The sequence below is a fragment of the Paramisgurnus dabryanus genome, chromosome 18 (assembly GCF_030506205.2).
Source record: "Paramisgurnus dabryanus chromosome 18, PD_genome_1.1, whole genome shotgun sequence".
In the NCBI taxonomy this organism is placed as follows: Eukaryota; Metazoa; Chordata; class Actinopteri; order Cypriniformes; family Cobitidae; genus Paramisgurnus; species Paramisgurnus dabryanus.
Genome location: NC_133354.1, coordinates 7333336 through 7349082, shown reverse-complemented (window position 1 = coordinate 7349082; position 15747 = coordinate 7333336). Strand labels below are relative to the sequence as shown.

General features: G+C 36.0%; 1 protein-coding gene across 1 annotated transcript; it reads left to right on the top strand.

Annotated features, from left to right (window-relative positions):
• The first annotated feature begins 435 nt into the window (after nucleotides 1-435).
• ermp1 (endoplasmic reticulum metallopeptidase 1) lies at nucleotides 436-15223 on the top strand. The gene is made up of 15 exons (XM_065243606.2): nucleotides 436-761; nucleotides 1214-1518; nucleotides 3647-3774; nucleotides 3895-4000; nucleotides 4076-4222; nucleotides 4394-4486; nucleotides 4577-4789; nucleotides 7367-7587; nucleotides 9818-9992; nucleotides 11091-11281; nucleotides 11406-11558; nucleotides 11713-11915; nucleotides 11992-12107; nucleotides 12315-12478; nucleotides 13699-15223. The coding sequence occupies exons 1-15, from the start codon at nucleotides 499-501 to the stop codon at nucleotides 13873-13875; spliced, it is 2655 nt and encodes an 884-aa protein (XP_065099678.1). The 5' UTR covers nucleotides 436-498; the 3' UTR covers nucleotides 13876-15223.
• Nucleotides 15224-15747: the final 524 nt, after the last annotated feature.

The window sequence follows — 15747 nt, the reverse complement described above, 5'->3', positions numbered from 1 at the left end:
AAGTCTTGTAAAATATCCCCTTTAAGGACAGTTTCTTTAATGTTATGTGTGTTTGTGCGTTAATGAAAAAATACACATACACACATGTATGGATAGGTCTACTGATCCAAATCTTGAGTTGTGGTGACAATTAAACGGGTTACTCCCAAATATAAGACATCAATCAACTTAGTCTCTTACCGGACACCCTGTGTGTTTCAACTATACCATCAATTTTTTCTTAAAAGGGAACATCTATTCTTAGCCAAACATTTCTTTCACTTAGTAAAACGTCTCAAATCTTTTTTTCTCAAATTAAAAGTCGGTGTAATTATATAATTAAGGTGCAGTGTCTGTAGATACACAGCAGGTGGCATTATAAACTAACAGTGAATGGGCAGAGCCTCTTCTCGAAGGGGCGTGGCTTAAGATCGGCCCCTCCCATCACTGCGGTGTGTCTGTGTGAAGTTTGTCCCTCCGCGGCTCTCGTCAGGAGTTTCACTGACAGCGGCAGTAAACATGGAGAGAGACTGCACTGTCCGCAGAACCAAAACCCTCCAGAACCATCAGATCCCACAGGACGGGTCAAGCGGACACAACGGGCTCGAATCTGCAGTCCGGAAGCGCAAGCAGAAGCCGGAAGTTAGCGCGCAGCTGTTGGCTGAGGGTTCGAGTGTGCTGCTCGTGCTCGGGTTTGTGTGTCTTCTGTGGGTTCTGGTTATGATCTCACTACAGCAGCTCGTCATCAGATCCAGCGGAGAATTTAATGCCATCAGGGCCAGGTGAGAGGAAAACGTGGTAGAAACATGGTACCGATCGATATAATGCTTTTATTTCATGTGCTGAGGTCCATACAGCAGTTGTATCTGTCTGCTGGGGTTTATTTACTGAAGAACATTGAATGTATAAGAACTAAACAAGACAATAATACTGCGTTTTGTGTATACTGCTTTCTATGGCTTTTCATTATAAATACCAGTATGAGCATCAGCTGTTCACCATTAAAACCATAACAGAATGATTATTTGTGTAATGTGTTTAGGGGCTTATTCCAGTAGGAGTGAATGTTCTTCTGCACAGACCCACAGAGACCATTCTAGTTTTCATTAAAACTCAATACAATTCCCATTAGAACCATTAAATCTATAAGAATATCTCTGATGGTGTCTGTTGTTTTATAGTAAGACACATTTACTTTGTTCGGAATGAGACAGTTTGTGTTTGTGTGTAACAGAAAACATTTGGATCAGATCACCAGCGTTGGTCCACGGACCGTAGGAAGTCCAGAGAATGAACTCATGACAGTGAATTATCTCCTGGATCAGATCGAACAGATACGAGCTGAGAGCACAGCCGGACCACACAGCATCACTGTAGACGTTCAGCGGCCCACCGGATCCTTCAGCATTGATTTCTTGGGAGGATTCACCAGTTATTATGATCGTGTGACCAACATCGCTGTGAAACTTGAGCCAAAGACGACAGCACAACATTTCATGCTCGCTAACTGCCACTTTGATTCTGTGGCCAACAGTCCTGGTACACATCTATAACATTACACATCTATAACTTTACACATCTATAACATTGCACGTGACGTCTATAACATTGCACGTCTATAACATGAAAGTCTATAACATGAAAGTCTATAACATTACACATCTATAACATTAAAGTCTATAACATTACACATCTATAACATTTAAGTCTGCAACATTACACATCTATAACATTACACATCTATAACATGAAAGTCTATAACATTACACATCTATAACATGAAAGTCTATAACATGAAAGTCTATAACATGAAAGTCTATAACATGACACATCTATAACATGAAAGTCTATAACATGACACATCTATAACATGAAAATCTATAACATTACACATCTATAACATGAAAGTCTATAACATTACACATCTATAACATTACACATCTATAACTTGAAAGTCTATAACATTACACATCTATAACATGAAAGTCTATAACATTACACATCTATAACATGAAAGTCTATAACATGAAAGTCTATAACATGAAAGTCTATAACATTACACATCTATAACATGAAAGTCTATAACATTACACATCTATAACATTACACATCTATAACTTGAAAGTCTATAACATTACACATCTATAACATGAAAGTCTATAACATGAAAGTCTATAACATTACACATCTATAACATGAAAGTCTATAACATGAAAGTCTATAACATTACACATCTATAACATGAAAGTCTATAACATGAAAGTCTATAACATTACACATCTATAACATGAAAGTCTATAACATGAAAGTCTATAACATTACACATCTATAACATGAAAGTCTATAACATTACACATCTATAACATGAAAGTCAATAACATTACGCATCTATAACATGAAAGTCTATAACATGAAAGTCTATAACATTACACATCTATAACTTGAAAGTCTATAACATTACACATCTATAACATGAAAGTCTATAACATGAAAGTCTATAACATTACACATCTATAACATGAAAGTCTATAACATTACACATCTATAACATGAAAGTCTATAACATTACACATCTATAACATGAAAGTCTATAACATGAAAGTCTATAACATTACACATCTATAACTTGAAAGTCTATAACATTACACATCTATAACATGAAAGTCTATAACATTACACATCTATAACATGAAAGTCTATAACATTACACATCTATAACATGAAAGTCTATAACATTACACATCTATAACATGAAAGTCTATAACATTACACATCTATAACATGAAAGTCTATAACATGAAAGTCTATAACATTACACATCTATAACTTGAAAGTCTATAACATTACACATCTATAACATGAAAGTCTATAACATTACACATCTATAACATGAAAGTCTATAACATTACACATCTATAACATGAAAGTCTATAACATTACACATCTATAACATTATATCTATGTGTGAATCAAATAAACTGAAGAAACAAGTTTACACCTCTGACTTTTGATTGTAGTGATTTATTTTAGACATTATTTAGACACATTTAGACATTATTGAGATGGATGTGGTGTTTTTTCTCAGGACTTCAGCAAGTCTTCATTTGCTCTCCACTTTATTTTGCATATGAACTCTAAAGTCAAAAATTGTTGTTGATGTGTGTAGTGTTACTATGGGTGTTTGTTGTTTTAGTCACAGTAGTGATGTGAAGTATAAGGATTCTCATTTAAACACCGCTGGTCATGTGACTCTTTCAATTTATTCACTGATGAAGGTTAAATATGTCAATGTGCTCAATGTAGCTGTTGTGTATTGAGTTCATTCTCACAGATGAATGTTTTCGTCGGATCATGTCTGGCAGATCTAATGTTTAACAGATGAGGTTTAACTGGTCTAACTGGTTGACTCTTGTATTTGAACTCCACAGTATAAAGTTACATTATAATCCTGCAGTGACATTCACATAGTAAAGTTGCCGTTACCTTGGAAATGTTCATGAAATTGTATTTTTATATTCTATCTCAAGCTATGATTGATGTTTTAATGTCTGTGTGTGTGTGTGTGTGTGTGTGTGTGTGTGTGTGTGTGGTGTGTGTGTGTGTGTGTGTGTGGTGTGTGTGTGTGTGTGTGTGTGTGTGTGTGTGTGTGTGTGTGTGTGTTTAACAGGAGCCAGTGATGATGCTGTGAGTTGTTCTGTGATGTTGGAGGTTTTACACTCACTGGTGAATCTCTCCACACCTCTCAAACACGGTGTCATCTTTCTGTTTAATGGCGCTGAAGAGAACATCTTACAGGTGTGACATCACATCACTGACCTCTGACCTCACCGAGTGTTATATATAATATACTGCTGCTGTACATTTATACTGCAGTTAAGAGATATTGGTTATAAAGTTTTCTTTACTCATTCTCAGGCGAGTCATGGGTTTATTACCCAGCATCCCTGGGCTCAGCAGGTTCGAGCGTTTTTGAATCTGGAGGCTGCTGGAGTCGGTGGGAAAGAGGTTGTGTTTCAGACAGGTAAACACAACACCTGTGTGTGTCATTGTGTGTGTGTGATTTAACTTTTATAAATAACTTTATTGTGTCTGTCAGGTCCAGAGAACCCTTGGTTGGTCCAGGCTTATGTCCGTGCAGCCGTTCATCCGTTCGCGTCAGTAGTTGGACAGGAGGTGTTTCAGAGCGGTGTTATTCCCTCAGACACAGACTTCCGAATCTACAGGGATTTTGGGAATATTCCCGGTATGAGATTCACAGCATTTCTTTGTATAAACATCAGGGATATTTTCCAGTGCTTGTTGTATGTTACTAAACCTGCATTTATTAGACTTTTGTAAAGTGCTAGCATATAAATTCTTCCTTTCCTAAAGCTTTATGATAAGTGTGTTTTCTTTTTAATCTGTCGTTCTGCAGGAATCGATCTCGCCTTCATAGAAAATGGTTTCATTTACCACACAAAGTACGACACTGCCGATCGCATACACACAGACTCCATCCAGAGAGCAGGCGAGGCGTTTTATTATTTCATCACATATCATTTCAACTATTTGTATTTTTCATCCATTGATTTTTAATTTCTTTGGTCTGAATCATCAGGTGATAATATCCTGGCGGTCCTTAAACATCTGGTGATGTCAGAGGAGCTGGGTGACTCTTCTCAGTATCGTCACGGCAACATGGTTTTCTTTGACCTGCTGGGTGTAGTGGTGGTGGCGTATCCCGCCTGGGCCGGTACCATCATAAACTACATGGTTGCCGTGGCAACCTTCATCTATCTGGGCAAGAAGTGCATGCTGCCTAAAAATGTGGGTACGTGCTCCGCATGTAACGTTTGAAAATCAAATCCGTTCTTTTACCGTTTCATAATCAACTTGATCTTTTAACACATTTTGACTTAAAAGCATTTACTGTTATTATTATCAATAATATATTTACAGAGACTCCTACTCTAAACATAATAAAGCTTCACTCATTCAGACTACACCACCTCTTTCAGTACAATCAAAGTTTGCATCCGATCGACCTCAATCGTATTGATTAAAGGTGCAGTGTGTAATTTTTTTAAAGCATCTCTTGACAGAAATGCAAAATAATATTCAAAACTATATTATCAGTGGTGTATAAAGACCTTTCATAATGAACCGTTATGTGTTTATTACCTTAGAATGAGATGTTTTATCTACATACACTGAGGGTCCCCTTACATGAAAGTCGCCATTTTGGGCCACCATGTTTTTACAGGAGCCCTTAACGGACAAAATTTTTTTACTAAGTTGTCTCCGACCATAAATTTGTCCGGTGGCGGCTATCATAGCTTCTCTATGTGTTTCAAAAGCGAGGGGTGAGCAGTGGACTGAGCCATTGGTTGCAATACGCAACCTCACCACTAGATGCCGCTACACATTTACACACTGCACCTTTAAAGTGTTTACATGAAGACTTCAATACGATTACAGACGGATTATTTGGTTGCATGTAAACGTAGCAATTGTCTAATGCAGTGGTTCTCAACGTGATTCCTGGAGGCCCACTGCTCTGCACATTTTGTATGTCTCCTTTATTTAAAGGGACACCATGGAACTTTTGGCCACTAGGGGGTGCTAGACACGTATTTTTCACTTCTAGCGCCCCTAGAGCCCACAAGCGCCGCAGCACTGTCGCAAAGGAAAGGAACTGGCCAACCTTAAAACTAAACTAAAAACTAAACATTTAAAATGCTAAACGATCAACATTTTGAGACAACAGGGAGAAACGCAGTCATGTTACAACTTTCTGATGAGGAACTCGTCGTGGCAGAAGCCATTTCTCAATCTGAAGGTTGCAGCCTCCGGATGTCGTATTTCTAATACGTCATCAAGACTGTCTTATTTCACAATATTAACAATTACAAAGTTGACTATTATACTTAGTTAATCGTAAATTGTTGCAGTATGCTTATGACTTGCGAATGTAATGCTCAGTTTACCTTAATAACCCAGGCTTGATGACGTGTGCAGCCTGCATATTTGACCTCCGGAGGCTGCAGCCTTCCAATTCAGAAACGACCAGACGTATTTCCTTGCCTTTTTCCAAACAAATATTGTTGCATCCTCTCTCTCTCCCTCGCCACCAGGATTTTCCGCAATGGCGCTCGTTATTCCTCTTTTTTGTGTGAAAATCGCTCCAAATCCAAGTAAACCGATGCGTTTAGGTCTGCCGCTTTGTAATACGTCACGCGAGTGACAGCGGAACGCAGCAAATGAGGAAGAGAGAAGAGAGAAACGCTCGGATCTGATTGGTGAATGAATAGGGTTTGGTTTTACACTGTGAGCAAGTTTGAGTGCTATAGCATCCTGGATTGTAATGTAAATATCATAGACACAGTAAAAAGAAAGGTAAATACGTGAACACAGCATCTGAATACAGGGAACTATATGCAATATAATCGCCGTAATTTATAAAGAACATCGCATTTATGTATGAATCAACAGTTTATATAAAAAATCGCCTTAAAGGGGAATCGAACCCGGGTCGCCCGTGTCATAGGTCCGTGACACTAAAGACTGTGCCACAGAGTCACATATTAGAAATCGCTCTCTACACTCCTTAAGTAGCCTCCAGCAAAATTCACGTTAAAAACAAATTGTGTGGAGGAAGTGACGTATGCCGTAAAGCAGTCGAATTTTGTAGTTTTTTTTTGTGCTCTGGTTACTACCACAAACCCTAAGTTTTAAAATACGAGTAAAAGTGATACAGACCCCGTCAGGCTATGGTAGACATGTCATTCAACCTATTTAAAGTCGATGTACTATCACAAGGGTCTTGAAAATGTATTATGAAGGTTGAAAAATTACATGGTGTCACTTTAACACACCTGATTCATATCTTCAGCTCATTAGCAAAGATCTCCATGAACTGAACTGTGGCTGGCAGATAAGAGAGATATACGGAGTTGAGAACCACTGGTCTAGTGAATACTGTTCTGTATATAATCTCATCTGTATATAATCTCAACTGTATATAATCTCAACTGTATATAATCTCAACTGTATATAATCTCACCTGTATATAATCTCATTTGTATATAATCTCATCTGTATATAATCTCAACTGTATATAATCTCAACTGTATATAATCTCAACTGTATATAATCTCAACTGTATATAATCTCATTTGTATATAATCTCATCTGTATATAATCTCATCTGTATATAATCTCACCTGTATATAATCTCAACTGTATATAATCTCAACTGTATATAATCTCATCTGTATATAATCTCACCTGTATATAATCTCACCTGTATATAATCTCACCTGTATATAATCTCACCTGTATATAATCTCACCTGTATATAATCTCACCTGTATATAATCTCATGTATAAATGATGGCTGTATGTTCAGGTGGGCGGTACGTTCGTGAGCTGCTCTATGGATCGTGTCTGGTGGTCTTGAGCTGGTTTGTCACACTGTTAACAGTTCTGATCGTGGCTCTGTTGGTCACTCTTATGGGTCGGTCTATGTTCTGGTATACTCATTTCTACGCCACTGTCTTTCTGTACGGATCCGCTGCTGTGGGCAAGATCATCCTGATTCACACGCTGGCCAAGAATCTTTATTATGGGGTGAGTCTGATATTAATATTATCTTGTGTTGAGATGTTTTCATGTTAAGATGTCTATAGGGTTTATTCATGAGTTTCAGTTCATGGTTTCTGTTTAAAGGTCTCATAGTTTCTACATTAACACCAGCATGAACTGATGGCAATATCTCTAAACTTTTGTGATATTAAGCTAACCCAGCTAGATGTTTTTATTTATTGCATTTATTCTGCTTCTATCAGTAAGAAGTAAAAAATTGTTAGACTTTAAAATATCAATATGTGTGTTGCTTCTGTGAATGCATCTTGAGTAAAACATCTCTATATTTAATGAAGCACATGCAAAAGACCTGAACCAGAAGTGATGTGACTTGTTTTGCTGAATACGGAAGTTTGTTATGCAAAATCCCCATTCTGCACTTGATTTGCTTGGTGACATCACACAGGAAGTGCTGAGTTGGTTTGGTCACACTCGGTTAGGTTTAGTGAATGTTGTCAGGAGTCCTCACCTGTGTTCATGTGTTTATGTCCTTGAGCTGATGACTCTTGAATCATTTAGGAGTTACAGGGAGCGATGTAAAGACCCTGAAGCTCAGTGTCATGTTTCATTGCTTTACTGTACTTCTGTACAAACATCTTCAGAGATCAGCTGCATGTTAAGCATATTCATAATAAACACTCATTTCATTCAAATTATTTGACGCTCAAATAATAATAATAATTATTATTATTAATTATATTATTATTATTATTATTATTATTATTACATATTATTTTTATTATATTTATTATTATTAATTATATTATTATTATTATTATTATTATTAATATTTGTATTATTATTATTATTATTATTATTATTATTATTAATGTGTTATTAACTTATTGTTATCATTATTATTAACTTTATATTATTATTTAATTATTATTACTATTATTAATTTATTATTATTTTTAATACTTTTATTATTATTATTATTGTTATTGTTATTATTATTATTCAGCTATTTAAAGACTAAAGAATGTTTGTATTTTTAAAATGAATTTGTCTTTTTAAAATAATGATTTAAGATTAGCACTATACAAGATCATCAGTGACTGTAGGTAAACACATCACGTACACTTGATCCTTCACTGTCAGTAAGATAAGATGATATTTGTTTAGTATTTATATGTAAACACACAGAACTCATCCAGCTTTATTTGATCAACTATATCCTGTTGTGTAGATGAGAAGAGTCTCTTTAACACAGAACACATCAGTATCTTTATCATCTGTATAATCAGTAAATATAATTAACTTTATATAATCTACAATCTATTTGACAGTCAGTATTGTATATTTTATATCTGCTTGTATGAAGATGCTCTGCGTCAATGCAAAATTATGAAAACTTGACGGCCCTTTGTAGAAAAATACCATGGTTTTCATTTAATCCTTTTCTGTATATGGTTTTTCAAGGTAAATCTATCTACTTTAAATAGAAAACTATGTACATAAACTTTGTAGTTATTGTATATATGATATTGTATAGCTCAGTGGTAGAGCATTGGGTTAGCAGCACAAAAGGTCAGTGGTGTTGTCTCGGGTCAGTCGTAGCTTAATGGTTTGAGTCTCATGGCCATCAGGTGACCTTAAGCAAAGTCACCTTAATCCCAGATGGGTGCTGCAGGTTTAGCTGCCCACTGCTCCATGTGTGTGTGTTGTGTGTGTGTGTGTGTGTGTGTGTGTGTGTGTGTATTATGGGTGGTGTGTGTGTGTGTGTTATGGGTGGTGTGTGTGTGTGTGTGTGTGTGTGTCTTTGTGTGTGTGTGTGTGTGTGTGTGTGTTATGGGTGGTGTGTGTGTTTTATGGGTGTTGTGTGTGTGTGTGTGTGTGTGTGTGTGTGTCTTTGTGTGTGTGTGTGTGTGTGTGTGTGTGTCTTTGTGTGTGTGTGTTATGGGTGGTGTGTGTGTTTTATGGGTGTTGTGTGTGTGTGTGTGTGTGTCTTTGTGTGTGTGTGTGTGTGTGTGTGTGTGTGTGTGTGTGTGTCTTTGTGTGTGTGTGTGTGTGTGTGTGTGTGTGTGTGTGTGTGTGTGTCTTTGTGTGTGTGTGTGTTAAATGCAGAGGTCACATTTGAGTGTGCGTTGCATAAGTATGTTGACAAACATGTCACACTTTGATTTTTGTATCTGATATCGTTGTTTGAAGTGAAAGCACAAAGTGTTTGGTGTGTAAAGTGATTCTGGGTCTGATGTGTGTTTCTGTGTCTCAGGGTGTTCAGCGTTTGGAGTTGGCTGATCTCTTTTTTGACGTCAGTCTGATGTTGTGGTGTTGTGTGCTGGTCTTCCTCACTCAACGCTCTCTGTGTTCAGCGTATGTGCCCATGATGATGGTGATTTTCCCTTTGAGCGGCAAAATTCTGCTTCAGAATCACTTCAGTCAGAGAGGTGAGATGTGACCTGTTCACACAGATCTATTCAACTCACTGAATCAATTCAGCTACAATTAAACTCACTGAATCACTTCAGCTCCACTTTACCTCATTGAAATCACTTCAGCATTACTACAGATCACTGAATCACTTCAGCATTATTAAAAATTATTGAATCACTTCAGTTTCATTACAACTCACTGAATCACTTCAGTATTACTACAAATCACTGAATCACTTCAGCATTATTAAAAATTATTGAATCACTTCAGTTTCATTACAACTCACTGAATCACTTCAGTATTACTACAAATCACTGAATCACTTCAGGATTATTAAAAATTATTGAATCACTTCAGTTTCATTACAACTCACTGAATCACTTCAGCATTATTAAAAATTATTGAATCAATTTAGCTTCATTACAACTCACTGAATCACTTCTGCATCACTTTAAAGTGTATCGGCAAACATTTATTTCATCAGACTGAATCATTTCAGTGTTATTGATCAGTCTTGTGTGATTTATTATGTCTGTATTATTAAGTCTTTTGGTTTGACTTTGATAACTTTGTGTTTGTGTTTTTAACTCTTTCACCGCCAGCATTTTAAAAAAAAGTTGCCAGCCAGCGCCAGCGTTTTTCATGATTTTCACCAAAGTTTAATGCCTTCCAGAAAATGTTCTTCTTTAAATATATAAACATACAATATACCAAATGAAAGAACAGACCCTCTGCTTTCAAACAAAAAAACCGTTTCATCCTACCTTCAGTGGTTCTTTTGCAATCAGCTTTTGAATATGGGTAGGTTTTTGCAAAAACACCACATTTTGAGCAAAAAGCAGAGATAATTCCATTTTTATGACGGACTTTTCATAGAGATCCCATTCGGAGCGATCTTTAAAACAGACACGGACATGCAGCTGCTTGCCATAGGGCAATACTTCCGGTTTTAAAAAGTTGCGGAAGAATAGCGGTATTGCGGAAAGACGGAAAATCTCGTCATTGGCGGGGAAGCGTTTTCTCTTAATTGACGAGATATCTCGTCAATGGCGGGGAAAGAGTTAAGTTGTTAGTTGTGTATGATTGTGTAAGATTTGTGTGTGTGTTTGCAGGAGCGTCTCTAAAGTACTCAGTTCTGTATCTGATGGGTCTCGCTGTACCGTACATACACATCATGTTCTTGATCTGGGTCGTGTTTGAGATCTTCACACCTATACTGGGCCGCAGCGGAACCGAAATCCCACCTGAGGTTGTTGTGGCGTTCCTTGTTACCCTGGCAACGGTTATTCTCTCTTCTTATTTTGTGAGTTACAAGTTATTATAATCTTATCATTATTATCATTACTGTATTTTATTATTAGTATTGTTAATATGATTTATGGGAACATATGGTCTCTCTCTCTCTCTCTCTCTCTCTCTTTCTTCAGATGCATTTTGTTTATTTGGCCAGAAGCACCAGGCGGATCTTGGCTGGTCTGGGATCAGTGTTTGTCCTGATGCTTCTTCTGGTCTCATGTGGTCTATTTTTTCCATACTCTGTAGATCAGTCCGGTCCACGGCCGAAGCGAGTCTTCGTTCAGGTATCAGTCACAGATCAGATCAGTGATGTTCATCATTAAACAGATTTTATTAAACACAACGGATCAGACGCTGAACTCTGATTGGATGATCAGCAGTCGTTCACAGTTATTGAGCAGAAGGAATGATGGTATGTCTTTATTTCTCTTGTGGCAGCACACAACACGCACATTTCACGCTCTTAATGGATCTGTGGAGCGTCAGGATTCAGGTCTTTGGATCAACAGTCTGGATTACACCGGCATGCAGCACATAACACCGCATATACCACAAATCAATGACAGCATCCGTACGAGGTGTCAGGAAGATCTTCCCTTCTGTGGTTTCCCCTGGTTCCTCCCTGTGAAGTTCCTGGTCAGGTGAGTATCTCATCTCATTATTATCTTTCATCAGTACACGTTTCGCAAAAGTCACTTTTGCACGTTTCTGTTTTAGGAAAAATTGGTATCTTCCTGCTCCTCAAGTTTCTCCCAAATCTCCATTGGAATTCCAGCTGTTATCCAAACAGGAGACGACCTGGGGTACTGTTAAACTGACCTTTGAGGCCAAAGGTAAGATCATGAGGTCATGTTTTTTGTGACGTCAGAGTTCATGTAAAGCTTTGAATATGTGCATATTAGTCTTTGGTAAAGAGACAGGATTTAAATTTGCATAACTGATATCAGAGCAGTGTTTCCTAATATTCCATAATCATATATATATAAATGTGGATGTGAATGTTTGATCTGTTGATAACAGTGAATATGATTTGTAATCAGGACCGTGTCACATGTCTCTGTACCTGCGGCCTCATGCGGGTGCGACTTTGACCAGCTGGTCGTTCAGTGATGGGATGCCACAGTTTGATCTCAGTGGAGAATATTTCATATTTTACTCTCACGGTCTCGATGCGCCAGCCTGGAACTTCTGGTTTGAGATCCAGGTGAGTTTAATTTCTGAGGGTGCGATTTATGAACAAATCAGAGGGGGATGTTTTTAAAATATTTTTGTTTATGAAAATAAAATAAAATAAAATAGATTGGCCGTTTGATGAGCATTAATCTTGAGGGGGATACATTACAAAATAATTAATCAGCGGCAGGGATATAAAGACCAGAGGGGGATCATTTTTATGTTAAAGACCCACTGAAGTGCCCTGGAACGTTGAGGATAAGTTGATGTGATGATGTCATTTTAACTAAAACTGAAATCAGAACAGAACTATCAAGAAAAATCTCCCCTTTTCTTTAAGTAACCAATAGCGTTTTATTTGACAACTTTTGAGTGCCACAGTTGTATTAAAATAAAGTCTAATAGAGATATGAAACTGTTATTACAGAATAAAAAATGTAATTTATGTTTGTGTCTACTCATACTGCAAAAAATATTTTTAAATATATTTTAAAATATACAAAAAATGGCCAAAAAATTTATTTGCTGAAATATGTTTACAAAAATATCTTTTTCACCGATATATTTTTTGGTCATTTTTGTATCTATTAAACATATTGTAAATACATTTTAAAGCATTAAAAAATATATTTAGCACTCCAAATATTTCAATCCAAGGAAATTTACGTTGCATTGAAAGAAAAAACTTTTTTACGAACCTGTAAACATAAGAGTTTTAAAAAGGTTCAAATGAAATATAGTTTCAACTTCAAAAATATACTTTATAAAATGAACTTGTATTTAGCCTATATTTAAAATATACAGGCGCCTGTGATTATATCCAAGGTTTTACATGACACTTCAGCGTCTAGAGAGCATTTCATTTGAATGCTTATCTCTTTTGAATGTATATTTTGTCAGCGTTTAGGGCCATACCAGTTAATAATGCTATTTTGTTTAGTTGTGTTTTACGAAGCCCCTAAGGGAACATGGAGAAAAAATTAAATAAAGATTTTTATAAATCCAATGTGACCTTAGGGGCTCGGTAGTGTTTGAGTTATGAAAACTGTAAAAGTAAAAAAAAACATGTAAAAATCTTACAACCTTGAAATGTGTTCCCACATTAATTCCTTGAAATTGCGGGCATTGGACCTGGAAAAATCCTTGAAAGATCCTTGAATTTGAAGTTAACCAAAGTGTGTGAACCCTGAATAGTGTTGGTCTATATGATCCCTGTAAAGTGTTTGAATGCTCATTCATTGTGTGTTTCAGCCGAATGATCCCTCAGAAGTGATCACTGATGAGGGAATGATCTCTCTCGCTCTCTCCGCTCATTATTTCTCTGGTTTGGATCGATGGTCGGAACCTCTGGAATCTTTGATGAAGAAATTTCCCGACTGGGTTTTCCCATCTTCATGGGTCAGCACATATCACATGTACCGATACTGACACACCAGCCTCACTGACACAAATTATTAACTACAATATTGGGGTACAAAAGTTATTTTACACTCACCAACTGTATTTGTTTTTTAAGGGTTTTTTACATTTCAGAAATCCTGTTTTTATAAATGAAACTTAGATTTTTTTTGCATTGTGACATTGTTTACTCATTTAATATTTTTTATCTGTTACAGTAAAATGACTTTATTAGTATATGGATTATACATTACTGTCACATGTCAAATGTTTTTAAGTAAAGTTTTAATTGTCATATAAATGTCACAATGCAAATAAACAAAGGCCTTTATTTCTATATTTCTTTATTTTCTCATGGATGTCTGACAGACTGATGTATGTGTGCTTTATATTTATGATGATGAATGAGTTTCAGATCAGTTCTGTACTCAACTCGTGGTCTTTATTTCATTCCGTGAGTTTCACTTCTCTCTGAATAATGAAGCGATCTCGAGCACTAATCCAGTGCTTTGCTTTACATTTCAATCCTACGCTCATTACTGTTTAACAGATGCTGGTTAAACCGTGTGTAAAACTGGATCTTTATATGGACTTGAGATCAGACTTGTGTCTGTAGAATCAGATTCTGATCTAATGTATTACATCAACAGACTGTAATGATTCACATTGATTTCTTATCGTTTGCTAGCTGATCATCGAATGGCTGAATTTGATTTGAGCATGATGTTTATTTTAGGTGTTGATGGAAACTTTGACTGTTTTATTGCCGGTGGCAGAGGTCTGACATTGAGCTGCAGTGTTATTACCGTCTTATATTTCATCTGTGTGTTAATAAATGAATGCTAGTTAAGGGTTTAAGTTTAACTGACCGATCTTTGACTGATTATTAATGAATCACATCAATCACCAGCACTGAGTGACAGCATGTTTTTGAGTTTGACCTCATGATATTATGGGATGGCATCACTAAAGTCTTACTGGTATCCAGGAGATTTATAAAAACTTACTACATACTAATGCATGTATGACTTGATCCAAAAAATAATTATCTGCAGTAATAAAATAATAATCTAATAAACATCTCTCAGGCACAACCATAACACCTGTCAGTCTGATTCAGAAAGACAAAGTATGATTTTCTGGATTAAAACTTCTTTTATATCCTAATTATTTGATCAACTTTATGAATTCTAATTCTTCAGAAATGTTTTATCAGGTGACAGTAAATGTTGCACAAACTGTTATTGTGATGAAAAGATGACTCAATGTTTAACAGCGTCTTTAATGTTTGTGTTTAATAGGTTTTTTTTAATGTCTCGCTCTGATTCTGCTGCACTGAATTGTTTTTCCAAGACAATAAATCAGTTTTCAATAACAATGGGTTTTGTTCTTATCGTTGAAATGTCTCGCTGGTTTTATAGACACTTTTATTTTAAAATATCTGTCAGTGTACTTTAGGTGTGCTTGACAGCAGGAGTGATTCCAAAATTCATACATGTTAAGTCTCATTTCAAATCACTTTTGTGTTACTTTGACGTCATCCACCTGTTAGTTCTTGTGGTGCAGCATGAAGTCGGACACACCTTTTGTTTTTTGTTCATGTCTCCTTATTTACTTGATCTCAAACGGTGTTGGGCAGTAACTAGTTACTGTAATAACATTACTTTCCCTGTAACTAGTAGTGTAACTAATTACTAAAAAAAATTATATTATGGTTATAAGTTATTATAAAATCATAATCCAAATAAAAACACAATCCTGATCAAACATATCATAATCCTGATTATTATTTTTTGTCAAAATTATAATAATTTTTTGTTGTAAAAAATCATAATAAAAAAAATCATAATCCCAATAAAACACAATCCCGATCAAATAATATAATAATCCTTATTATAATTT

Bases quoted from the DNA above. Each gene is read 5' to 3' on its own strand.
- ermp1 (XM_065243606.2), top strand. From the start codon at position 499: ATGGAGAGAGACTGCACTGTCCGCAGAACCAAAACCCTCCAGAACCAT. The intron at 1,519-3,646 runs GTACACATCTAT...TGTGTTTAACAG, and splicing joins TTCTGTGGCCAACAGTCCTG to GAGCCAGTGATGATGCTGTG. The intron at 4,790-7,366 runs GTACGTGCTCCG...CTGTATGTTCAG, and splicing joins CATGCTGCCTAAAAATGTGG to GTGGGCGGTACGTTCGTGAG.